The sequence below is a fragment of the Siniperca chuatsi genome, linkage group LG9, assembly GCF_020085105.1.
Source record: "Siniperca chuatsi isolate FFG_IHB_CAS linkage group LG9, ASM2008510v1, whole genome shotgun sequence".
Lineage (NCBI taxonomy): Eukaryota > Metazoa > Chordata > Actinopteri > Centrarchiformes > Sinipercidae > Siniperca > Siniperca chuatsi.
This window is the reverse complement of record NC_058050.1, coordinates 22,608,872-22,636,008: the sequence shown is the minus strand read 5'-3', so window position 1 is coordinate 22,636,008 and position 27,137 is coordinate 22,608,872. Positions and strand designations below refer to the sequence as shown.

At 39.5% G+C, this 27,137-nt stretch overlaps 1 protein-coding gene across 3 annotated transcripts in view; it reads right to left on the bottom strand.

Moving 5' to 3' along the window:
* Window positions 1-27,137, bottom strand: part of LOC122881687 (zinc finger protein 236-like) — a 64,592-nt gene that overhangs the window by 13,374 nt on the left and 24,081 nt on the right. Inside the window, exons 13-29 of one of the 3 annotated variants that reach the window (XM_044208201.1) lie at window positions 26,435-26,695; window positions 25,667-25,899; window positions 24,644-24,745; window positions 20,494-20,636; window positions 19,717-19,820; window positions 17,264-17,415; window positions 16,368-16,544; window positions 15,649-15,958; window positions 14,446-14,549; window positions 13,153-13,596; window positions 11,341-11,486; window positions 9,584-9,815; window positions 9,316-9,489; window positions 6,607-6,765; window positions 1,698-1,855; window positions 1,379-1,507; window positions 826-1,020 (exon numbers count right to left, since the gene is read on the bottom strand). In XM_044208201.1, coding sequence (XP_044064136.1) covers window positions 826-1,020; window positions 1,379-1,507; window positions 1,698-1,855; window positions 6,607-6,765; window positions 9,316-9,489; window positions 9,584-9,815; window positions 11,341-11,486; window positions 13,153-13,596; window positions 14,446-14,549; window positions 15,649-15,958; window positions 16,368-16,544; window positions 17,264-17,415; window positions 19,717-19,820; window positions 20,494-20,636; window positions 24,644-24,745; window positions 25,667-25,899; window positions 26,435-26,695 — 3,223 coding nt within the window. Of the gene's footprint in view, window positions 1-825; window positions 1,021-1,378; window positions 1,508-1,697; window positions 1,856-2,837; window positions 4,804-6,606; window positions 6,766-9,315; window positions 9,490-9,583; window positions 9,816-11,340; window positions 11,487-13,152; window positions 13,597-14,445; window positions 14,550-15,648; window positions 15,959-16,367; window positions 16,545-17,263; window positions 17,416-19,716; window positions 19,821-20,493; window positions 20,637-24,643; window positions 24,746-25,666; window positions 25,900-26,434; window positions 26,696-27,137 lie in introns of those variants that run through there. The other 2 variants (XM_044208202.1, XM_044208203.1) reach the window with 2 other exon arrangements.

Below are 27,137 nucleotides of genomic sequence, written 5' to 3'. Positions count from 1 at the left end.
TGAAAAATAACAGCGCTACCAATTTATATTTCTCACCACTGGGCTTTTTAGAAATCTAAAATCAACATCCGAGTTCTCGTTGCAGACGAATGAGCACCCTGGAGACCTGGAGAGGATGAAGCTCGGTGACTCTCACTGTGACACCCAACTAATCTCAGTGTCATTACTTTTATGGAAGACAATTACTGCTCAGCATGTTGATGTATATTTACAAAAGTAAAAGATTATGGCACAATGGCCTTTGCTTAGAAATATGCATACGGTGGGGAAAGAGCTTGTGTATGAAGCCATATCCTCCTCCTCCTCTTTCCTTCTGATCTGAGAGCTCCGACATTTACGTGCTCGAGTGTCTCACCCACATGAAGAGGATCGTCAGAAAAGAGAAGCGCACATGCTGCTCTCCCTAATTCGGCAGCAAAGCACCTCTCAGTTAAAGTGTTTTGTTTTGTTGTTGAGAGTGACATTTATAAGAGTCTATCTGAAAAGCCACTTGATGTATTACCCTTTATTTTTGCTTCAAATAGTGAGACAGCACTTTGTTAATGGTATCCCTTTCCTCAGTGAATCTATCATTTACCAGCCTGAGGTGGAAGCACTAATTACTGAAAGCAAGATTTGTGTCGTAAAAGTTGATTCATTGTTTTCATAAAACCTGGAGAGTTTTATTCATCAGTTCTATTCATTCAAATACAAGGCTAAATTCTTCATTAAAAAACTGCCAACAGTGTTTATTGAGAGGAAGCAATAGCTGGATGGATATCAGCATTAAATATAAGCCACCATAAAGCCATTTATCACCAGTACAGTTTTTACATGAGTTCTTACCTTCAGGTGTGTAGCTCGCTTAAAGGCCTTATTACAGAGACTGCAGACGTGACAGCGGTCCTTGCCATGTTCTTGTCTACAATGACGTCTCAGTGTGTTGGCATTCTGGCACACCTGATTACAGTAGTAACACTGGTTCCGATTATCAGCCTCCGTCTGGCCATCGTTCCCACCTTTATGGCCATCGTCAGTAATCTGGATCATACACAAAGATTAGTGAGTAACATATTTACAGTTACTCACAAAAGCTCACATCTACACACGCATTGCACCTCATGGAGCATATTTCCATAAAAATCCAAAATTTTTGAGATTGAAGAATGTGTTTTTTTTATATTCCAGGCAGCCCCGAATTTTCATTCATGTTAGTATAAAAAACAACTGGTAGACACTTATTTCTTGAGATAGGTAATTCATCACAGGGGACTAGTGTGTTGGCATCTTACACATTTTCTCAATTCATCAATGTAAAACCTACTTCCACCTTTGTTTGACAGTCCCTCCCCTGGATATCTTAAATAGCACACTACACATGCAAGACAAACACACTCACATTGTATCCATTGTCAGACACTCTGTTTGTGGATTGGGAATGGTGGCTGACCAGTATGACCTGCTGGCCTGAGCTGGCTGGCTGTCCTGATAGACCGGAGTCATTCAGCACTGCAGGGAATGTCTGACCCTAAAGATCACAAGATATTCTGGTAAGGCAGCTGACAAATGACATGATGTCAAGTTTGATCATCACACACGCTTAATGGCATCACTGATTTTTTAATGTTTCTGTTCTAGAGTCAAGACATTTAAATCAGTTATTTAAATCAGCCATCATGCCAAATAATGTGGTTGTGTGCATTGTTGATGTGTTTTACCTGTGTATTGAGGTTTAGAGTGACTCCATCCAGCATACCCTGAGCATCTGCCAGTGTCAGTGTAACACTGTTATCACTGGCCACACCTCCTGGTGACATCACTAGGCTCTGGGACGCAGCAGTATGTGATAGGGTGGTGCTAGGTGGCAGGCTGGAGACTGACAGGTGAGAGATACACCGCAAGGTTAGAGTGATATGAGTTTTCAATACCCAATTCCACTACTGGTTTATGACACCATTTTCAACAACAGCCAGAGCTGTATTCTTTTTGTGGCACAAGTTGTAGAATGTATACAAACTGTATTTGAATGTGGACCATTATGTTCTTTGCCACAACTGGTATACAGGCCATGAAAACTGAGTTTGATTAAGACCAATGGCAGGATTATTTTAGTTAATGGATGGATAATCCATAAAATCTTCATGAAGTCAACCCCGTTTTTTATGCTATTTATGGTCGGCATTTTTCAGTAATAACCATTCAATGAATTTGTATTCTGTATCTCTTTATATAGTAGCTTTCAAATTGCCTACCAACGCATGAGGGATTCACAGGAAGTGATGCAGCATGTAATTCAGTGTTACTGTGTTACTGTAATTTTATCCCTTGATCATCATCAGCCTTACTGTCTATTGGTCACTGCCCTACAGACGTATTAGAGCTGTAATAAGTTAAGCCAATGGTTTGAAACCCGGGAGCAGACAGCCCAACGAGTGAAAGCGTTGGTCCAATTAGGTGCAGCCAGTCTCACTCTTCATTTAGAGAATAGAGGTTGCGCCTATTTTTTCTGTGCGTAGTTCTCAGCAAAAATACACAGTGAAAATGATCTGTTCATAGTCATATCGACATTATACTAGTAAAACATGCACCTTTCACTACAGTTTCAATGTCTATATCTGTAGAATATGTCAGACATAAAAAAAATATAAATAATTATTTTTAACTCAACACCTCAGATTAAAAGCCCTCTAAAGTTTCTGTGGACAGAATCCCTTGATTTGTTAACAAGGCTTTTATTGTACTGTATTTATTAAAGGCGTTTATTGTATTGTATTTATTAAAGGAAAACTCACTGTAAAAAGATCGGCTGGCAGCAGCAGCATCGCTGTCTGTGTGGACACCACACATGTACGAGCCTCAGCATTTCAGCGAGGCAGCCGCCACGCACAGGTAGAGGTAGGCAGTGTGGCCCATGCATAACTTCTCAGCAAGGTAACCAACTCCGTTTACTGTAACCTACTTGCACCATGTGCAGCATGAAATCAGCATGGCAGGATGGAAAAAGGCCATATATCGACTAATTTCTTTATTAAAACAAGGTAAGAATGTTTGTCTGTAGTGTAAACAGATACACCACTTGCTCTTCTGTTGGATTTCTGACAAAGTAGCTGTAGTGTAGTAGTGTTTTTAGCTCCCAGAATTCTGGGATCTGTCATATTAAAACAGAACTTGCTGTTACCACCAGTAACAAATCAATCAGGAGTGAAATATTAGGAGTGAGATATTAAACAACTGCAAATTTGACCTAAAAATTGCAATTCAACGAGTCAACCACACTTTTTTCTTCTTTGAACAAAAGTGTCTCAGAAACACCATTAAGACCATTATTTGAGACTAAAACTCTCCATTTAAACAAATGAAATTAGGATCAGGATTTTCAGATTAATTTGTTAATTGGTTGGAGAACTGCACTGGTTGGAGAATAGAATGGTTTCTATGGTTACAGGCCTCAATGTGAGTTGATCTTTGGACCAGCGGTTGCAGTACATGGATTGTTTTGATGACCTTATAATGTGTACCTGTATTTTACAGGACTGCTTCAGTCTAATCAACAAAAGCAGAGATGCTCTCTGTGAAGCAGTGGGAGTGTTTTCCACTTGAGTTGAGAGGGGAGGGTAATGAAGAGGGAGAGATGAGACTGAAAATTTGATTAAGCTTCTAGGTGACAAGCGAGCCAGTCAACAGAACAATCAGGAAGCTATCTCTGACTAAACAAATCATATTTGCTCACTTCACAGCACACAAGCCCTTTGCTTTCTTATCACGGATTGGTTTGCACAATTATTAAGTAACAATTCACATATTCACAAATGTACATCCTCTTGATAGATGCATGTACAGTATACATACATTTGCACTTCATTCAAGGTTAATTTTATAGCAGAAAAAGAGGAAAGAAAGATGGATGACATGCTAAAACTTGTTCCGGAGCTAAAGCTGATATTCGAAGTGTGCCTGGCTCAATTTTGTCCATAGTGTGGTCTGTTTCTCGGTACACTAGGAAAGACTGTACGATTATATTTTTTCACATTTCCAAAGACAAAAACACAACAGCAAAATTATGAGGAATAGATTAAACAGTGTTTGTCTGCTCTAACATAAACTGAAAACATTAGCATGCCTGGCAAACTAGCCTACCACCTACAGTACAGTAGTAACCTAGTGTTTCTTCCAAAGTAAAGAACATATTTTGACTTTTTCCCTGGGACATGTAGCTTTACCGTCTGTTTTTGTTTTTAGACCATGTATGTAGCCAGCACATATATATTTAAGGCCCTATTACATGGTTCCTAATTAAAAAGAGTAAGCAGAAAACATTAGTCAGCTAGAGACGCAGGTTTTAACTAACTCACAGATTTAGCGTTAATTAGCTAGCTAGCTAAAACTGATAAAAATCTGCTAGCAACAGTAATTTCAGCTGACAAAATCAACGGTCACCAGCTAGAAATGAGAAGCCTGCTTTTGTTTACTATACTGTGTGAAATAGAAGACCTGTTGTTTTAAAAATTACTAAGACTTTCGAGTGGTAAATCTGCAACCACTGTAAACAGCATATGTGGCATGCATTGTTGTGCATGAATGCGCTTAAAGGGGCGCTGTCCATTCATTGAACATGCTCATGTTTGGGGTGAACGGTGAACTGAACATATCTGTTTGCAACTACTGAATGTGAGCGTCGTTCACTCCCGCAAGAGTTAAACGACGCTCACACACTATATTTTACGGCACCCGGCGTGCCGCTGCTTCGGGTCACAGAATCTGATGGGTCGCAGATGTTTGAAACGACACATCGAGCTGAAGCATCCGACCAGTCTTGGGAAATATCTGCGAGTGAATGATGATCACAAGAAATCATTAACAAAGGGTAAGACGAGCCAACAGCTGCAGAGTTCCTCCACCCAAGTCAAACTCACAGCATTTTGTAAAGGAAAAAAAACGTGAACTAGTTCATTTTTTGGTACTGGGAATTTAGTTCAAAATTCAAAATTGTGAACTATGAACGTGAACTAGTTCATGTTACTCTGTGTGAAATGAACTTTGAGCTAGCTCTTGTGAAGTGTGAACCTGAACAACACTGGTGTTGTGAGAATGGAAAGCTTGACATGTTGACACAGCTAAGTGGGACAAATTTCCATTGCAGCAATTTTTCAATTTCTGTGGGATGTGTGGACCAGGGCGAGCCTTATTCAACCTTGAAATTCTATCTGGCAGCCATTTCAGCTTCACATATACACTTTGATAGTGGGAGCACACACCGTAGCATGGCATTTCATGAAAAGAGCACTGATCGAGAGACTGTTTGAGCCTCTCCATCAATGCTAGTTTCATCCTGGGATCTATCACTGGTGCTGGAGGCAAGGGAAGCTCCTTTTGGAATTTGAGCTAAAGTTACTCTCATGTGGTGGCATTCATGCGCCCTCCAAGCATGTGAGTGAACTACAAACACTCATTCACCTGTCATGTATCCTTTGTATTTGAAGTAGTTCCAGATTACTGCTACTCTTCACTCTCCACCTGTCATATCTGACGGACAGAAGAGGCTTTATGTTCAGTCACAATTATAGAAAGAGAGCTCAGTGCTTCTTGCCAATGTGGTCTATTGTTTGTTGTTTAAACCAGCAAAAGGTGAGACTCGTTAAGTTATGGCTTATAGACAAGGACCTCAGACTTAGTGTGCATGCTCATTCCATCACATGGGTGGCAATTTAATCCGTTCTGCTCAAGTGGGGTGATATTTTTGCAGCAGCCAGCTGGGTATCTCCCACTTCATCGCCATGCTGTTGGCTTAAAATAGTGGCCCTGAGTCAAGTGGTGTTATGAGTGAGTGGTCACTAATGATGGCTTGATGCCGGTTTAATGATGACTTTTGCGTTCATTTATGAGGCTCACATAAGTGAAGTTGTGTTAAACAAAGTTGACTCAGAGAGAGGGGTTAGTTTCTTTCTAACCATGAATTTCTGGGTGGACTTTCAAAGCCATTTTGTCTTAAAGAGATAAGTTTAAAATTCTAAAGGAAGGGAGGCCAGCAAATAGTAATTAAATTAAATTAAATAACTTTCTTAATATACCTCTGGGAGGTAGCATGATTCTCCAGGTGCAAGCAGGCATATTTCACTCCCAATTCATTTCAATAAATAAGGGAGTGAGATGTATTTGCTTACTGTCACAAATTGACTGCATGGCTGGCAGTGAGTGCAAAGATAGGGAAAGAGGGAAAAAAACAATAAAAACAGTTTCTTAAAAAGTTTTGATAAAAAGGTGCATCATTTTCAGCTCATGGTATGCTATTAGCTCCAGCAACTTATGTAACCTGCTTTTTGGCAAACTGTGTAAGTAAATTTGTCCTGCCAATTTGGATCTTGCTCTGGCATAATGACTTCAAGCTAATCACATCAAAGATGAGATCCCCATAGAGCGAGCAGTGTTTGATTCAATTTCCATTAGAAAACCAAGGTTACAAAATAACCTTTCACTGTCTTACTCAAGAGTCCCTCTGCAAGATATAACAGCTGCTTCAGGGACTGAACATGCTTTAAATATTCTGTATAATATTGTATAACTTCTCAGACAGAATATACCCTTCTAGTCACACCTAGATACAAAACACACATCTCTACCAGTTCTAACCTGCCATTCCAGTGTTGGCGGGGCTCTGAGGTAGGAGGTGGTCATTGGTAATAGTCAGGGTTGCGCTGGTGGGCTGGCTATTGAGTGGTGATGCCAGCCTGATGCTGCCGTTCATCTCGGCACCATTAGGGTTGCTATGTTGGGCAAGCAGATCTTGACCTGCAAAGCAAAAGCAATTTTTAGTCCAGAATCCAACAAAATTTGCTATATTTTTCACATACATTTCAAGCTCTTTTTAAAAAAAATGTATACTATTGTAGGATAAGATGTAGAATATTTTGGTCCATTTGAGGAAGAACAGGGTTGTTCTGCGCATCTCCCAGGGATGGTAAAATATACACACATTTGAATAAACTGAGAGAGACTGAAAATGACTTAGGACATTTTGCTTGGAACCCATGCACTGTGATCTTTCTTCACTTCTTTTCCACTGCCTCTAGTGAAAGTTAAAAAGAATAAAATCAATAATTTGCGGGAAAAAACACTGCACTCTGTGGGGCAGCTTCCAGAGAAGGGTGAAGCGGCTTCAAAATGAAAGAAAGGGCTGTGAGTTATTATAGTATGAGGAAATCAATAAATGTGTTACAGATCCTTGAGGGTTTTTTTTTTTATTATTGATAGTCTGTTTCTGTACTTGTGAAAAGACAAGGTTAGTGTATATAGTATGTAACTATGTATTTGCAGTGGTGGAAGAAGTATTCAGATCTGTTACTTAAGTAAAAGTAGCAATAACACACTGTGAAAATACTCTACAAGCAAAAGTCCTGCATTAAGAACCTAACTTAAGTCAAAGTATTATCAGCAAAATAAAAGTACTCATTATGCAAAAAAATGGTCCTTGGCAGTCTTTTACTATTATTTATATATGATGTTTTTAGATTAATATTACTGCTGCATTGATGTGTATGTTGCATTTTACTGCTGTAGATGTTTAAGGTTGAGCTCATTTTAAATACTTTATATACTGTTGGGTAGTTTAATCTACAGCAATGCATCATATTCTATATGTTTGTAGCGTCGCTGTCCTGTGAGAATCATGTATCTCTAAAAAGTCATCTTTTCACGAGCTCAGACAAACAGCCCTGTTTCCAGCTTTGTGATGATACATTTTCCAGCTAATCCAAGAAGCGTTTAAATAGTTTATTTAGCTTAAAGGAACAGTTCACCCCTTTTACCTGTAGTGCTATTTATCCATCTAGATTGTTTTGGTGTGAGTTGCCAAATTTTGGAGATATTTGAGTAGACCTGACTATAATTAGGCTACATTTGTGTATTCCATTAAATGAATGTGTTCCTTAGATGTATTCTTATGGCGTGTATGTCAATTTTAACCTTAATCTTTCAGCTGCCACAGCTGTGTGTCAACTTTTCGACATTAAAAGTTGTGGGCACTGGATAAGCGGTTGTTCCAACTTCTTTTCACTTCAAAAATCAGATTAATTTATTTAACGCACTCAAAAATGTTCCAAACATTGGTCTAAATTAACTTCATAAAGCAACAAAACGAAAAATCCATTCATGCCATAAAAGGTGCCTAAACAGTGGTCGAAAGACTGTATCTCAACCATGGCTTCAGTTCCCAACATTTACTGAAAACTCACCCATATTACCTGCGCCTAAATACCAAAAGGTGGGGCGGTACATGGCCAGTCTCTATAATATAAGAAACAAATGCAACTTAAAGTTCTAATAAACAAATTCATATTGAACTTAATTTGAATACCAAAATATATACTCTGCTCATAATATTTAGCCTAACATAAAAAGAAACTTTAAACCATTTCTTTGCGACAGGATGCGTGAAAATAAAAAAATAAACTTAAAAACATAATTCAAAGCAGTAAGTAGGCTTACTTTCATATCTTAAAAGTTCAAGGCTTCAGTGCTTCTCTGTTGTAGGATGATATCGTGATACAAAAGCATCTCCGCATCATACATAAAAGTATACAACAGTCTGCGAGATCTTCTAAGAATGGAGATGCCATTTTCCAAGAGAATTGATTGGTCAGTAGGCAGTGCTTTTATAGCGCTGATCTCTTATCTCAAAAATAAGCGTTCAGCATACCATGCCGTTCTACCCCGGTAAGAAGTGAACCACCGTCGTAAGACTGAACGTCCAGGGTTAATCCTGAAGTTACCACGCTAACCTCAAATCCTGCTTCGTAGTAGAGGCCTCTGGAAAGAGACATTGCTGTTGAGTTTTTCAAATGTATTTTTTTGGCAGCACAAGCCGGGTGCCATATAGTTCTATTATATTCCAAAAGGACAGACATCTCTACGGCTGATATCTCAAAAACTCGGCAACTCACACCAAAATAATCTAGATGGATAAATATCACTACAGGTAAGAGGAAAAGTTTTTTTAATTTTGGGGTGAACTGTCCCTTTAAGAAGTAGGAGAATTTTCTCAACCTATAAAAGAACACTTAATCATTTAGTTTTCAGAAAAATTCTAATTCAAAAGCACCAAATTTCAAGGTACATGGTTTTCACTGGACAGGAAGGGTATGAAAAATTGTAATCTGAAAAGTAAAAAGGACAATATTTGCCTCTGTGATGTAGTAGAAGTTACATAAAATGAAAATACTCAAGTACAAGTATCTCAAATTTGTACTTAAGTACAGTACTTGAGTACATGTACTTAGTTACATTTCACCACTGTGTAATTGTATGTTTTGATGGACCCGCATTGGATAAAGTGGTCCATACCTGATATGGTGAGTGTGATCTCCTGAGGGTTTCCTGCTGCAGCACTGGAACAAGAAGCTGAGGCAAGGGCTTGAGTCAGGCTGGGATTGTTGATGGTCAGTGTGATCTCCTGACCACTGGTGCCTCCGGCTATCAGCCCAGAGCTGCCCATGACATGGCTTAGGTCCTGAGAACCTGCAGAATCCACAGGAAAGCATAGATCAGTTATTCAGCTCATAACAGAGAGTGTCTACTTAGTAATTTTCTCAGCTAAGGCCTTCCCACATACCTGTGGCATCCTGCTCAGAGAGGCCGGCCATTGTGACCTGAGCAGGTGTGATGGCGGAGGGCTGCAGGGCCAGACTGGTCAGTGGGTGGATGACGACATTGGCGGACACTGAGGAGTCAGTGGTGGACATGAGCTGGCTGCCAGAGTGGGAGACGAGGCCTGTGTCAACACTCAGGGGTTGAGAGAGGAGGCCGCCTTGTTGTAAGGTCTGCTGGAGGAGGGCATGGTCAATCTGGAAGAGAAAGTACCACTTCAGATGAAAGAGGAAGGGAGATGTCGAGGAGGAAAAGAAGAGCGAGACTACATATGGTCCCTGAACCTCCTTATACAGTATGTCCTATATTTTTTTGGGATGAAGTTCGACAAACTCCAGAAAATTTGCCTTAATTACTTGGATTATTTGTGGGTTATACATGTAGATGGAGAGAGTGTGCATAGTAGCAAAAAAAGAACATACAGATCGAAGCCCTATTAAACTGCTAATGATCTCAGATTCATCCTTTCAACCTTGATGAAAGGAATATTAAATGATAAATCACTGGTTTAAAAGATTTGTTCATGTCCAAATAAATCTATGCATCAAAAAAGTATAGTAGTGTGTGGTTATTCTTGCCATTAATATAAACTCTATACTTGAATTTTACAGCATTGAAGAGTTGCTGTATTTAAAATTTACCACAACTTATAAAAAATGATGCAGGGTACCTCTAATCTATTCTAGCATGCGGTGTATGAAGTCTCTGAAGACAATGAAGACATGAAAAACATCCTTTTAGTCATTACTTATGAGTTTTGATGGCGGATATGAGTTACAGCACTATCTGAACAAATTCCAATATTTAAATTGCAGTTAACCATTAAAAAACAGAATGGATTTGAACAACATTTTCATTTATTACTTTTACAGCTGACTGTACAAAACTCATCATGGGCTCCCAGTACAACAGCTCTATTCAATCTCATTCTAGTGCTCTTGTGGGATTGTAGGATTTCTCCTCCACTAGACCGCTCATTTGGTTTAGTGCATATTTGCTCACTAGTCACATTAAGGCAAAAAACACCCAATCTACCATTGTAGAGCTAAGGCCGCAAGATCCCCCGCATGAACCATCATTAGCAAATACAACGCCACCATGGCAAAGCAGATGCAGTAACCATTTTGCACAAACTAATCTGCAAGTACTGAGTGAAACTGTGATGATCATGAAATGATACACACCACAGGAATAATTATAAAGTCGACTGCTTCAATTGTCGTCTACTGCATTTATTTTGGAAATGTAATCATATATTATGTATGATTACATGCTATGTACTATGCTAATAATATGTCTTTGTAAATGAAGATTACTCAATTGGCTCATGAGCTCATGAACAGCATTTCAGCACTGCAGCAAACTACAAGCAAATGGTTCTGATTTTTAACATATTAATGCTAATTTCAGGTCGGTAGTTTTGTCAATGATAATTCAAACTCATGTGAAGGTTTGGGTCATGGCACTTCATTTAGGAGATAAACCCATGACAAAGTGATTACTACTCCTAATTGCTCTTTCAAGTGATGCTTCACAGATATTTGATTCCCTTCAATGAAAAATAAGCTGCAGAGCACAAGCTCAATTTTGTCAAGAAACTCAGTAATAAAAGGCAGCAGAAAAGGCCAAAATTAATTAACCTTACTTTTTAACAACTTAAGGTCAAGGTGATGGCACACATGGATAATAACAACACAAGGTTCTGTAGGAGGTGCGCGTAACCTGTAGTGTGATGTTGTTGATGTTGCTGGTGTCGATGCCAGAGATCTGGACGTTGGGGCACACCAGGTTGGCAGGCGTCAACTGCAGGTGGATGCCATCCAGTGTGGTCAGGCCATCTGGGAGAGACACAGTCAAGTCTCCAGCAGCTGCAGCACACACACATAGGCACATTTAGATATTTCACATTTTGATATTAATATTCAACTAATTTTGTGCTAATGTTAGAGCTTTATGTTCAACCTTAATTAACCTTCCAGGCGGCAGAGGGACAGAAAGTACAGTTTTTCCAGAGTCAACATGTGTTTACATTTTATAAATAGCCTACAGTTCAGCTCAATCAACTGTGCATGCCAGAAAAATTCAAAGTTACAACAGTTTTATCATTTGATACTAAAAAATGTGATGAAATCAAAACTACTGCAGTTGATAGGCAGGTTATGGCAGGGGGCAGGTACATCTAATGTCTTAGGCCAGGTGTGAAGGCACGACATAGAGTCTGTAATACGCACTGCTAGGCTTCTGAGCTGTTAAACTGACCTGAGGGTTTCTGCTGGAGAAAGAATATCCCTAAAGGAAGGGTACTGAATTTCTCATGAATAAGTACCACCAAAGGACTGAAAGACAACAAAGGAAATCTGGCAATGTATTCAGTCTTTTCCTAGAAGACGAAAGGAGAAAGGTTTTTGGGAAAGGTTTGCTTGCAGTGAACCGTGCACTTCCCTCAGAAATGCATAAAACAGAGAGACAGAGTGAGAGTGTAAAAATCTGGAGTGGTGAGCTTGAAGAAGAAAGCAATGGCTGGCAAACATTTTTGGCCACCTGCCCAACTGTCTCCATACTCCAGGAGCTGTGTGGGGAAAATAATTTCATGGCTGCAGAAGGTAGTCAGACTTCAGTCAACATATTTAACTTGGGAGCATTTGGGAGAAAGCATGTGCATAGTGCTGCATTCAGAAATCACAGCTGCTCCAGAACACCCTTATTAAGCATCTACACAGCACCATAAACCTAATCCAATTAACATTTTTTTATTAATCTGTTTGTTTCAAATTAGAAACCATGCGGTTATTTCAATTTTGTGGAATACAAAGAGCAATTCAAGCCCAAAGTTGAGGAAAGGGAGCCGATCTGAACATAAAACTACCTTTACGCATACAACTTTTTCTAAACTTATTTATTAAAGGGTTAGTTGTCAATAGCAACCATAATTCTATGTCAAGGCTTAGTATTTGATACTATTTGAGAACCAAAGCCATTTTATCAACATTTCACATGGCACACACAGCAAAACCTTCAATGCTCAGCTGTTGAAGTGTGAAAGCCTGTTACAGAGAGCCTAAAAGAGATACTTCTTCTTGGATACCTGGATGTTTTATCTGCCTTAAAAATGCAGCTAAACAGAGTACAAACATCATAAGTGAATGTTTGGAGGCTCTTTGGAGGATTTTTGCTACCACATAAAAGCTAGATTTGTCCAGAAAACAATCAAATGGTATCTTGTGATTGGAAGGAAGGGGAGTCCGGGAGGGAAGAGGTGACTTGTGGTGAACAAAGCACATTCCTCCTCCCAGCATTGTGATGTAATTCATCTTGTCCTGGGCAACAGTGTTGAAGCTGTCAACTGATTACCAACCCTTTCGACCGGCACTAGAAATGATGATGCCTGCAACATTTCAGTTCTACCCACAAACTTCGGTGCATTAATCATCAGCCGATATAAATAATCATGATTTATTACAAGCTACTTTTTTCTCTGTGTGTATGTGCTGGTCTTTGAGTACATCCGTATATTCACCCATCCATAATGCCTACCTGACATAGAGGCAGGCAGGATGGCCTGTCCCACCAGTCCTGGTTGCAGAAGATTCTGGTCAAACTGCCCTGTCAGGACTTGGTTGGCTGGGAGGTAAATGTTGGGGTCAGAGTTGGACGTTTGTAGCAGACCCACAGGTTGAAGAGCCTCTGACGCTGCTGGCTGCTGTCCCTGGCCCGGTGCCACAGCCTGCCCAGTCCCTGGGTCTTGACTCTGACTGGACTGCCCAGTAGATGAGGCAGACCGCTTGGATGTGTTTCTGTCGCTGCTTGGCCGGAAGTGGCACTGGATGTGGGTTTTGCGGTGGCCTGAAGTTCTGAAGCGGAGTTCACAGAAAGGACATTTGAAGGGCTTGGAGCCAGTGTGGAGACGCATGTGCACCTTTAAGCTGCCCTTTGTAGAGAAGGAGGTGTTGCACATGTGACAGCTGAACAGTTTCTGACCTGCAAAGATAAGGAGAGTGTTAAGTGCGACAGGCTACACCACCTTGTTGTCTCTTTGTGATCAATATTTCAGAAGCCCCCGTGTTCTTTGTCTTTTCTTTGTGTATTATGGATCTATCAAGAAAGCAGTGATGGAACTGTCCTGATTGTTGCAAATATCTAACAGCTTTGAAATGACAAGGACAGCCACAAAGAGTCTGCAATCAGGTCGGGAAGCTTTAAGCTTTTATTTAACTTTACTTTTTCTTCCTCCACAGTGGTTTACAAGGTTTCAATAAAATTGTTTTACAACTGTTCACATAAACATGTGAACAGTTGTAAAACAAATTTTGATAAATGTCTGTTGAAGAAATGGTTCAATATTATGGGAATGCACACATTTGCTTTCTTGCCGAGAGTTAGATGAGAAGATTGATACCACTCTCATGTTTGTATGCTAAACATGGAGCTACCGCCAGGAGCCAGTTAGCTTAGCTTAGCATAAACACTGGAAACTTTTAGCCTGGCTCTGTCCAAAGTTAACAAAATCCACATATCAGCTCCTACCAGCATATGCTGGTGGTGGCGCTTTATATTTACTGTACAGACATGAACGTGGAATCAATCTCCTCATCTAACTCTCGGCATGAAGGCGAATAAGCTTATTTCCCAAAATTTCAAACTATTCCTTTCAGTAATTTAAATAGATTCAATCATATTGTCTAATTTTGGCAAAGTCCCTGTTTCCAATACACTTCTCCAAATACCACAATGTTCCAGAAATTCTACAACCAGTAGGAACCCTGTAAGAAAGTAAAACAACTTCCACCTCAACTTAATTATGCAACAAATTCTAGATAAAACTCTAACCTGTATGCGTCTTCACGTGGCAGTCCAGGGTAGATTTCACTGTAAAGCTCTTCCCACATTCATCACACTTGTAAGGTCTTTCTCCTGTATGGATCCGAATGTGTCTGGACATTGAAGCAGATGGACATTTTAAAGAGCACAAGGACAGATGAGAGATTTAAGGTGGGAAAAAGTGTACGTGTGAAATAATGGAAACAGACAGCACAATATACAGCTTTGCCAGTGTTTACTGGATATTACCCAAGAGCACTCTGCCTTTAATTCCTAATGCTGTTGTTACATGAGCCTCCTTGACATTGCAAAGGCACTCTGACTCTGACTGATATGAAAACTTAAATAATAAATGAGTTTAGGAGAAGAAAAGTCAAGAAGTGGTTGCAACTTTACAGGTCAAATAACATGGAGAAGCTTCTAGAGAGATTTAAAACATATTAATTTCTACCACTCTTTCAAAGCTATTTTCTGAATGTTGTAAACAGATTATCAGGACATGTGACCATGTGCATTTTTTACTGACTTCTGTCATTTTCTTGCTTTCCATCTTTAATTAGGAAGTCTGACACATAATTGCCTTGAAATTGGACGCCCTAATAACCCCTGATTTGCTTTAACTAAGTGTGTTTTATTTATATGGGTACAGTATTAAAATGAAAATGTACCTTGGATGCCTCCCCAAAACCAAGAAATGTAGTCAATGCTAATTATAGTGAGCATTAGCAGGGGGAAAAAAAGATGATAGTAAGTGAGGAGATTATAAGATTTGGCTACTTCTTTACATAATTAAAAACTTCTAGCCATGCTGGTGTGGGAAAAAAGCTCAATTCATACAGCAGAAGAAAATGGCTACATTTATCCACAAATTCAGTCTTGCAGTTTGATAACGCACAGAATGAAGGACTGCCAGAGCTAGAAGAAAATGGGAGACTTTCTTGTACAGCAGTCTGACAGTCTGATTAGATCAGTTCTCCGGCACAGTGCTGGGATCAGCTGGTCATGTTACTGTTATAATAGTCATGGTGACTGGTCAGAATGTGTTGGTATTATACTTATCATGACCCAATGGCCACAATTATGAGAATAAGGCCCAGGTTGAAAAATACTGGAATTTCCCTTTAAGCGATCGTAAAACAATGTTTTTTATATAAGTAGTGTTTTCATTGTATTCAAACTTTCATTGCCATTGCAAGCTGACATGTTATTTACCTGACGAGGTCACTGGGCTTCTTGAAGCTCTTGGGGCAGAAACTGCAGCAGTTAGCAAACTTGGGTTCTGTTTCCAGTTCCACTGCCTTGTCTTTGATCTCGCTGATTCGATCCCTCTCAGCCGCTGACTGGGCGAGGATCCGCTCCGACACCGAGGCCTCCTCACCAGGATCCTTCGCCAGCTCGGCCGCCTGCTCCTCAGTGAATGTGATGATTTCCAAACCCCGTCTCTTTAATGTCTTTTGCTCCCCGTCCTCGTCCTCTTCCTCCTCCTCCTCTTCCTCAACATCTTGACTATCCAGACCTATAACTGTGAGAATTGGGGTCTATAATCACTACGCATCCACGGGTTACACGCAGCTCAAACTGAGGCGAAAATGTGTGTAAATTGAAACATTTTCAACTTGAGTAACAATATATCCAACAGCAGGAAATCCTTTCCACACACACACACACACGTTACTTGAAACCTCAGACTTTCTAAACAGTAGTTTAGAAACAACTTCAAAGCTCAAAATCAATGTGTTGCATGCTGACAGACTGTATATTAGAATTTTCCTTTTCCCTTCCTTTCTAAACCATTTTCATAGTCCTAGAATCGTTGTTTATTCTTTTCAAACTGCCTTCCTAACTATGGAGATGTAATGGAATTTGAATGACCATGTCTATAAAAAAGTGTCATGTAATGAAACATCCAAATGATGTCTGGGCTTCCTTACTTTGATCATCCACAGCATGCTCCTTCTTCATATGCTTTTTACACAGCAGGCTGGTCCTGAAGCTCTCGTCACACATGGAGCATTTGAAAGACTTGATGTGGATAATCATGTGGCGGTTCAGGCTGCCATTGGTGGTGAATGAGGCGTCGCAAACATTGCACTTAAAGGGCTTCACTCCTGTCGGCGAGATATGAGAGAGGCATGGTTTCACATGGTGTCGGCAGGTTTCAGGAAGTTATTTTTAAAACTTTTTAAGTTTTACTAAAGAAATTTAAGAACTTCACACATTATAAAAGTGGATAACTTTCTGTAACTTTTCTCATACTGCTACCACGTCCTTTGCTAAAAGTCCCTTAAAAGAAACAATAGTCATCAATATTAATGAAGTACTGTCTATATCTACTTTTAGTTCTTACATAAACTACATCTTGTATATTGTTTGTACTCATTTAATCTTCAAAACTAAGACTTCTAATAACAGTTTTAAAGACATTTAGATACTTTGTAAAATCTTAATTTTAATCATGACCGTATTTTGTTCCATTATGGGAACTATGGGTTTTTACTTTTTTCCACCTTTTCCCATTTCTTGAATTGCACAGCACACAGTGACGATTGATTGTGGGAAGCGACGGTGTAACGGTGCAAACAATGGTAAGTTCCATGAGGTTTAATTTAAAACTTTTTCATTTGTAATCGTGGTGTGAATGAAATGCACAGCCAGGCTTTGGGAGATAAGGTAATACAATTTTTAATCACAATGTGCCGCTTGGAATTTAATCCTTTAAATATTCAAATTTATCTAATATGGAATATGATATATTTAATAATGTCCATGACCTTTAAAGGCTGAGAAATTTGGAGATTTCTCAGCACCTGTTATAAAGCGAGCTCACCTGTGTGTGTATTGAGGTGGGACTTCAGCACTCCAGCTGATACAAAGGCTCGTCCACAGAGATGACATCTGTATGGTTTCTCCCCAGTGTGGGAGCGCACGTGCTGCTTCAGATGGCTTGACTTTTTGAAGCCCTTACTACACCAACTGCACCTGAAAAGGGAAAGCAGCCTTATAACTGTTGCTGTTGTTTACAGTACCTTCTGTATAGTCACATAACGCATTGGGCTGATGATGGGCCTGGTTAATTTTGAATGGAAAAGAGAGGTTGTCCGCATAGTGAATACTAAAGTACCCAAAAACTGAATGAGGCAATGTTTGGTGCACACTATCTACCTTATGTGTAGTTTATTTTTAACAAATGTTCTCTTCAGCAGCTTTCAACTTGTCTTTGGAGGATACAGTAACACAGCATGCATGTTGTTGCGAGTGTATTTATCAGATGTCAGAGTATGTGTTTCCTTCATAACATTTAAACAAAACTGCATTCTTTTTGCTGACAGCCAAGTGTCCCCGGTCCCCAAAGCAGCTGGCAGGTGAAATAAAGGCTTTGTTTGTTGTTTATTTGCTGCACAGGCGGTATGGGCAACTGTTTACACTGTGTGATATTCTGAAACATTTTAAATACACCTTGAGTTTTATCCTTGGTGAGGATAGATGCAACGTTTGTATTGAGAAAAAAATAAATAACTGAATGAAATATATATATATATATATATATATTTTGGGTCTAAAAGTAAAATACTGACTTTATTATCTCATATTTTTGGCTGAAGCATTGGTTTAAGTATCTGATTCTGGAGTGTCTCATTCCACTTGATGACCAAATTAGAAACCAGACTCATTTGTTTCACCTGATAAGGTCAGATCTAAATAATACACTCTTTTCTGAACTTGTGTGTGTCTGTATATGTGTTTCCTTCCTGTTAACAGTGAACTTCCACTGAAAAGGTTTCTGCAGGGAAAAAACCATCCACCCTCACTAGACCTGCATAAATATTAAGCTGATGTCAGGGATGAAAACATTACATGTGTGCGAATGATCAAAATCATTTTTGCTATTCCTCTCCAAGGTTTGCTCTTGTCAGAGTGGTACATCCTTGCTAGCAGGGAAATATCCAACTAGGGATGATGCAGAGCATGTAGGGTTATTTAGTTCATTGTAGTCAAATCCCCTGAATGAATTAAAATAAATGTTCAAAAGTTCTTGGCAGGTCTGATATACAGATGAAGATGAGAAAACACATTGAGGAGATGCCTTAGATATCTGGACAAACAATGCATTTCTGGGCCATGTCTCTAAATGGTATTACTTTATCTGGGGAAAAGTTTGAAATGAAAGATGCTGATAACAAAGGTAGGTAAAGTTATGAAAGGCAGTCATTGTAAATGCTGTAAACAATGCTATCTATTTCCCCAGACTCAGTGTTTATGATGGTGCCTATCCATTAATCTGCTTCAAGCCCTGAAAAAGATTTGTTTGGATATTATAAAGCACACAAACACAATGCAATGAGGGAAAACTAAAAGCCAGCCACCAATTCATCATGACCAATAAAGTAACTCTCACTAGCCTTTAAGATAGAATTTGAGCAGAAAATGGCAATCATCTGGGAAAAAGGGATGTTTAGTCAAGAAGGTGACCAAAAGAAAAGACAAAGAGGAGACTAGCAGAAGATCATGTCCAGATATGGGAGAACCTGACAGACAGAAAACAATCGCTGCAGCATCACAACTCATCAGGCCTGAGTGCTGCAGTGCAATCAGGCCTAAATGATGGAATGAATAGACAGAAGCCACTCCCGAAAAACCTGTAGTGTGCCAAACTGTTCTCAAAGTACTCGCTGAAAAAGATTTTCTGGTTCGATAAGACAAAAATTGAACTCTTTGGCCTGAGTGCTTTTGTGAAAAACAGGTACTTTTCATCACATGGTTAGTACCCTGTCTGCTGTGATATGTGGCTATGGCAGCATCAAGCCATGAGGAGGCTTAATGATTGGTGAGAATTAAGGGGACAATGAACAGAGTGTAAACAACATCAGGCATAATGGCAAAGATTCACTTTTCAGTACAATTTGAATCACTCAGCCAAGACAACAACAGGAGCCGTTATGAGAAAGTCACAGAATGTCATTGAATGGCCCAGCCAAATGCTGAAAATTAGTGAAGAGACCTAAGGATCACAGCTCACTAATGTCCTCCATCTATTCTGACAGAGTTTTGAAAGAATCTGTAAGAAAGAATGGCAGAAATTGCCTTTGAGAAACACAGGTGTGCAAAGATGGCAGAGGACTTGAAGCTGTAATTGCCAGCATAGGTGCTTTTACAAAGGGCTGGAATTTAAAAGGTGAGGTGGTGGGAGTACTTTCTGAAGTCACGCATACAGGCATGGACACACACACACACACACACACACACACACACACACACAAAAGAAATAACTCAGAAGTAAACCTGTAGGCTCTCTTGCTGCTGTCCTCACAGTTATCCTGGTAGTCCTGTGTTTCAGTAGTCAGCTGAAGCTCATCCTGACTGCTCTGCTGAAGAAGCCCATTTGTCTAGATTAAAAAAGACAAATCAACAAAATACACTCACTTTCATACAGATAGAAATACATTTACAAGGAGCTTATTAGTTTCAAGTATTATGTTTGATTCAGATATGTCCTCAAAGGAATAATGTTGGGCAATACTCTTATTTGCTTAGTTATATCATGAGAAGATCGATTTCACTCTTACGTCTGTGTGTTAACAATGCAGCTGGAGCCAGAGGGTAGTTAGCTTAGCTTAGCAGAAAAACTAGAACCAATACACTTCTAAAGCTTACTAATTAACGCATTGTATCTCGTTTGTTTAATCCATACTCAAACAGAAATCTCAAAAGGACAGTTTGTGGTTTAATATGAAGTTAGATCCCCCGCTACTTCACAATGTCATCAAACTACGTCTTTTGTTAATGTTTTGATGTGAGAGACCCCTAGCGGCAGAAATTACATACTGTGCGTTTAAAACAATGACAGAGAAAACACAACAGGCTACCCAGTGTCCTACATAATCAATGATTAAGCCGGGCCGTTAATCAAGCAAATCTTTGCATTAATTAAATCTATATATTAAATAATTTTGACACTGTGAATATATTTTGAAAAATTCTGCTTTCTAAATCTGAGAATTGAAGTGCAGGTGAATGTAGGTAAGGCCTAAGGGCACACCCTGGACACCCAGGACTCACCACCTCAGCACTGGAAACGTGAAGCAGATTTGGGGGGTGATAGCTGGAAGACAGAGCCTGAGACTCCAGGGTGCTGGAATCCTGCAGCTGCTGGACGGTGGAGAACTGGGACTGATTGTAGCTCGATTCAGTGATGGTGAAGCCTGAAGGAAGCCAACAGAGAATAATAATAATAGTCTTTTGAGTTATTGATCAGATTTAAAAGGCACTTGCATTTGCTGATTGCAATATTGGTACTACAAGGAATAAAAAAAATAAAACAATCTTTTGCAATTACACATATATAAATGCTAGATACTATAATGCAGTTGTGTAAGCAATGGAAGAATTTAGAATAAAAATGCTAACCAAAGGTAAATCTCAAGAAGCAGATTACCTGATGCCACAGCATTTAACAGCTAAAGTGGATCTACAACTCAGCACAAATGCAGTTGGTAAGTCAATAAAGCATAAAGATTTCTCTCAGCAAAAATAATAATTGGAAACTATGAAATCTAAGTGTGCATTTGTGTTTATTCAACTACTGCACAACAGGAGGATGGCTTATATTAAATTACTTAACTTTGAGCACAATACCACCATTCATTGACACTGTTGACTGGTCAGCACAGGGATTACAGCCTGCAGCAGAAACATGCTAGATGATGTACAGCCTTGAGTCTGTTATTGTAAGAAATCTGTGCGTAAACCCCAAAAACACTAGACAAGAAATTTGATGTGACCACAATAGCTGCTGAAGCGGACATGTCATTAATAAAAGGACTGAAAGAAAAACAGTGACAAGACAGCATTTAAATGCTGCTTAAGTGTTACTTTAACATATAGCCAGCAATGTATTAATACATCATTTGCTGATGTTATGATTGCTAAAAGTAGGTAGCACAGATGCTATGCTATATGTAACAAAAGCTAGTTACTGGATTGGGTATGAACAAAAGATAACTACTGTTTGTTTGTTGTGTAACAGCAGGCAAAAATGTTGCACATTTGTCAAGCAAGCAGAAATACCTGCTTTTCATAAACGTGATGAAGGGCACATGCTTGGTCTACGAAATTGAACCCGTCAGAAAATGTTAATGCTGTGTTTAAGAAAGGACAGTCCAGGTTGTTTATTTCCAGGAAATTAAAGTCCTTCAAGTCAGTAAGAAGCTTTTAAATGTTTTCTGTGTTGAGTTTTGTGGCCAGTGTTTTATGCTGTTGTATTTTGGGGTAACAGCACTGCTACCAATGATAGGAACAGGTTTATTAAAAAGACTGCTTCTAGCTGTCTGACTTGTGTATCTCTTGTTATTTGTTACTGTAAATGGGCGACCAAACTAGGTTCCCCTCTGGGGATTAACGAAGTTATTAAATTACAGTAATTCATTTGGCAGAGGCTTTTGTCCAAAGTGACTTACAATAAGTGCATTCAAATATGTTATCTGTCTAAGGGCTGATTTATGGTTTGCGAACACTAAAACTATCCTTTGAAATTCTGTGTTTCAATATTCAGTCTAAATTTTACTGAAAGGCTGTTTCTATATAGTTGAAATTTACAAATCTTTATTCAACCAATCAAAGCTATTATTTTTAATTTGGTTCTTCAACGCTTTCAAACTGTGCTAACATCTGAATATTTCGGAGCAAAAGTAACTACCGCATAACCCACAAAGCAAAACAGTCCAAAGCTCCTTTTACTGATTTTTAACATTTATAATGCTAGCAGTTTGGCTGTCTGGGTGCTCATTATTCATATATTCTGTGGCAGTTTAACAATACAGGATTTCCCATATGAAACCCCATGGATCAATGTCACAAGTTATATCTCTAACAAGTGTATAATAATGCTTTATACATGGCAGTGGTATACTGGGGGTTAAAATATGATTAGCTGCTCAAGAGTCCTCTTGCCCAGACATATGCACTTTGTGCCCTTGAAAATTTGATGACACTCAAGGCCATATGGCCTCGTCCCTAACATGATGAAATTCCAGGTCTGTTTTGGACAGATAAAAAGGTTATAGTGCCTCCTGAGGGAATGGAAAAGGTAGATCTGCCTGACAGATGTTTGCTGTCAGTTTGATATGCTGCCTGCAGTCGCTGCCCAAAGTCCACTATTCTGATTCCACAGGACCCAGGCTGCCAACAACAGTCAGTTGGCATGGTGGGAACTTGGTGAGTGAGTTGGTGGGAGTAAAGTAGCAACCATATGTTTGAGAGCACTACACTGGATTAAGAGGGGGAATGGACGGGGAAGAATGGAGACAGAGAGACACTTTCACAGATGGTACATGTAATATGACCAAATCAACGGTTCTGTTTGTTGTGGGAATTGAAGCAATTCCGGCTTTTTCCCCACAACCAACAACTGCTGTCTCCTTTGACAGACTAGTGAGGTTGAAAGAAAGTTTATTCTATCATTAAGGTTTTTGTTTCTTTGGTTTCTTTTTAAATGATAATCTAAAGTGAAAGATTTCATTACTAATGTGGTTTCTTGAGGCCAACATTTGCGTATTGCACAATCAATTAACTATTATAGTGGATAACACTGCAGGGTAATTACTGGAACGATAAGTGACTTGATACAGCTCATTATCTATTCCCTTTTCAATCAGAAAACGTATGTTTTTCACAGTAAGAGATGAAATTATACACTGATTTACTACTTCTTTGTCATATATAAACCAGGGCTCCAGACTGCAAACATTTAGTTGCATTTTGCTGCCATTTTTGGACATGGTGCTACTAAATTTTATAACTAGGAGCACCAGTGCGACTTGCAAATATTCCCCCCCCCCGTTTTTGTTTGGTTTTGTTTTTTAAAATCATCATCGTATATCATGTGAGCGTGTTACTCATGTTGTGGGGACATAAATCTGTTTACACAGTCATATTGTGGGGACTCGCCTTAAGTGTTCTCGCTTGGCCCTTTGGTTGCAATGAAACAAACTATCAATTAATTTTATTAAAGAAAAGATCATTCAGACTCTCCCATAGTCGGACTGGCCATCGGAAGCACCAGGAGAAGTCGCTCTGTGGGCCGCTTGAGCAACCCATTATACAAAAACGAGAGCGAGAGAGACGCGTCGTCAGCCAACTTTGATTATGCACCAGCTCACATCCCCCTCCAATACCAGTTCAACTGTTAGTCAAGGTTTTGCAGCTGAAGCCGTAAGACAGAAGACAACAGGGGTGAGATAAGCAGGGTTTGGGTTTGGTTAGCTGGCTATTTAGCTATATCAGGTGCCTTTTGCTGAAACATGTTCAACTTTTCATAAAGTTGATGCACTATGGGCGGGACGTTATAAAAAGGTTGACGTGCTATAGTAAACTTTCGAAATGTTGAACTCATAACCCTGCATGGATGGTTATGATTATTGACAAGTCAGTACTTAGCATTAACAAATCAGAGACTAACCACCATTGTAGACCATTTTTTCTTGCACAAGGATTTAATGAAGGAACAAAACCTACAAAAATGATAAATGTTGGGTGTGTATTTCTTAAACTGCTGTATTGTCCAACTGGAATTAATATTATACTAATGGTAGGCTATATTGTATACTATTATATGAAATTGTAATGAATATACTAACAGTATTTATATATTAATATTATACTAATAATATACTATTATTTTAACATTATACTATTTATTTAATGTTATAATATTATACTAATTGACTAATTTATACTAGTTACTCATCCAGGTTGTGGATCTGCAGTGGACAGTAGATTTAGCCAGAGCCAGTATGCCATTGTGCCAATATGTGCTCCTTCTAGCCAGCCACCTTCCCCTTGTTATGTTTTACATTCATTTTACTAAGTTATTGTTGTAAATATTGTTCAGTAATCTTGTTTAGGCTACATAAAGTGTGGCATGGGTTGTGTGGGTGTTGGTGTATCGCCGGGTTATATTTATTACCAAAGGATTTATCAGTAATACAGTTAAGATGGAAAAAATATGAATGTGTTGCGTTGCATGTCGATTTAAGTGGTGCTCCTAAATTTTGTGCTGGTGCTCCTAAAACTTTCAGTAGGGAGCACTAGTGCTACTAGTGGAAAAAGTTAGTCTGGATTCCTGTAAACATACAGTCAATAGTGTATTTTCAAAATCCAGACATGAAAAAGCCAGTGACATCGGTGAGACAGAAAGTGTAAATGTTTGTACCTTGCGTTAGAGCTTGCTGGTCAAAGGCAGGCTGAGGGAGTGCTGGTGTCTCAAACTGGCTGATATTCTGAGGCAAAGCATGTTGGGTAGTCACATAAGAGTCTGTCACCACATAGAAAGAGATGCACAGCAATACAACAGGTTAGTCTGGTACTCACAAAGACAAATTGATAGAAATGACTTTTTCACTTTTCTGCATGGCTAAAAAAGTACTTTGGACTGAAAGTGTGCTTAAACTGCAGATTACTTAGTGTAATCATTCTAGTCTAGTCAAAGTAATCTTTGGTGGGGTTCGCCCACTGCATTGCCACGGGTCACTAATCAATATAAACAGTGTCTCGCGTGTGGAAATAACTGCTTATATTAACTACACAGTTCATCATGCATAGTCATGCAAACTGCAAACTTATGAAGAGGTTCATAATAACAATAAAGTATTAAAACAAATGAAAAAATAGGGGTTAGACTAGGTCTAGCTCATTGCCACAGGCATTGCCTTTGGGAACGAAATGAAAATACTACATTCTATTGACTTGTCTCCTTTAACACTGTACGTCCTTTGTATGCAGGGTAAACTACAGTCTATATACTATTAAAATGTCATCAAATATAGATAGCTGAGGTCAAGAGTACTGAACCTGACCACAAGACATGCGTTTTAAAACTGAGATAGTTAATTAGAAAAAACAATTCTAAAGTAGCCACAGAGTTTTCAGAGATCAACTAGGTTGATCTGCTTGGTTCTGAAGGACAGCGATGACCTCTATTTTCAGAGACCAGGTCCTGGTCTTTGTAGCTGGATTTACAGGGTTAGCCATGCCATGCTATTACTCTCCTCAAAGTGCTGAAGCTCCACCGGAGGTAGTGTATTTTGTAGCTTTTTGGGTAACCAAGAGTGTTTGTATACTGAACAGACCACCCTGCAGGAGTGGTTTGAGAGGTTTCCATCCTTTTTTCAGAAAGCTAGAAATTGGTTGTTTTGTGTCTCTCTTTAGTTATTTTGCTGTCCCCGCCTCTGCTTACCTTCTCCTTGTACAAGGGGTTGATCAGTCAGGGGTGCCTCCAATGTCACTTGTTGACTTCCATTCACAACCTCTGTCTGGCCCAGTCCCAGCATGCTTTGCTGCTCTGCCGAGGTAGCAGGTGGCTGCTGGAGGGAATCTCCCTCTATTTCCACCTGCATATCATGGGCCACAGTGCCCCCTCCTAAGGGGTCTTCTGTTGACTGGGGCTGCAGCTGCTGGGCCAGTTCATACCTGGTTTGGCAGAACAAAAAAGGCAGAACCTCAGATTTAGCAATTGTGAATAGTGATTGATGTATTTGTGATTTTATATTTAAAGCTAGGGTAGGTAACGTTGGAGAAACTAGGAAGAGACAGCTAGATTTTGAATGTATCCAACCGGGAAAAAAAAAAAAAAACACCCTCTCCATTCAGGCCTCCCTCCAAAGCCACTCCCACAAAACACATTTTCGTGTGTAATGAGTGCATGGGCAGAGTGTGCGCAGGTAGACAGGTAGCCAGGAAGGTGGATGGGCTTATTACAGGCCTGCGACAGCCACAGATACCAGATGTTTTTCATTATTCCCCCCCAGAGCATTTGATTTATTGATTGCTGTCGGGATGTAAAGAGAATTTCAACAAATATAACAAAAAATTCTTCTGAAATGCATTACTTATCCTAGCTTTAAGTGAGTGAGTTCCTTGTTACTGCATATCTGATGCTTCTAAGTACATGGGGAAAAGTGTGCAAAAGAACAAACACGAACAAACACACTGACAAAGAACAAACCTGTGTGTCTTCATGTGCTTCCTGCAGTTGGGTGAAGACTTGAAGGTCTTCTGGCAGTAGGGGCACATGTAAGGTCTCAGGTCACTGTGGGTGGTCATGTGGCGTCGCAAGCTGCCGCTGGTGGTGAACGTGGTGTCGCACATCAGACACTTGTATGCCTTTAGGCCTGAGTGGGTCCTGATGTGAGCCTTGAGGACTCCTGAGGAGGCAAAACCTCGACTGCACTGCACACACTTGTAGGGCCTTTCTCCTGTATGAGACCTGGGGTGATAAAAGGATGGCAAAACTAAGCTAGTTAAGCATTAAACCACAGTTTCAGTATTTAGTTTTAAGTGGAACACAAAGTATACATCAGTAGCATGCTATTAAAAAAAGTTTGTTTTGTCAAATATGAGTTTTTGAGGGCTAATACTGATATTTTGAATTGAAGTGATTTAAAATGTGGTAATATTTGTACTGAAAACATTTTCCCGAGGATAAACAAAATGAACAGAAAACGTACACACATATATATATATATATACACACACACACACACACACACACACACACAGGTAAGTGTGTGTGTGTGTGTGTGTGTAAGTGTGGCCATTCCAGTTTGATCAGTGAATCAAGGGGAGCTATCACTGGTAGATGTGGATCCTCTGTTTGAGATACGAGCCATTCATCTTAACCTGCCAACAAAAAAGATGACTGGAGAGGC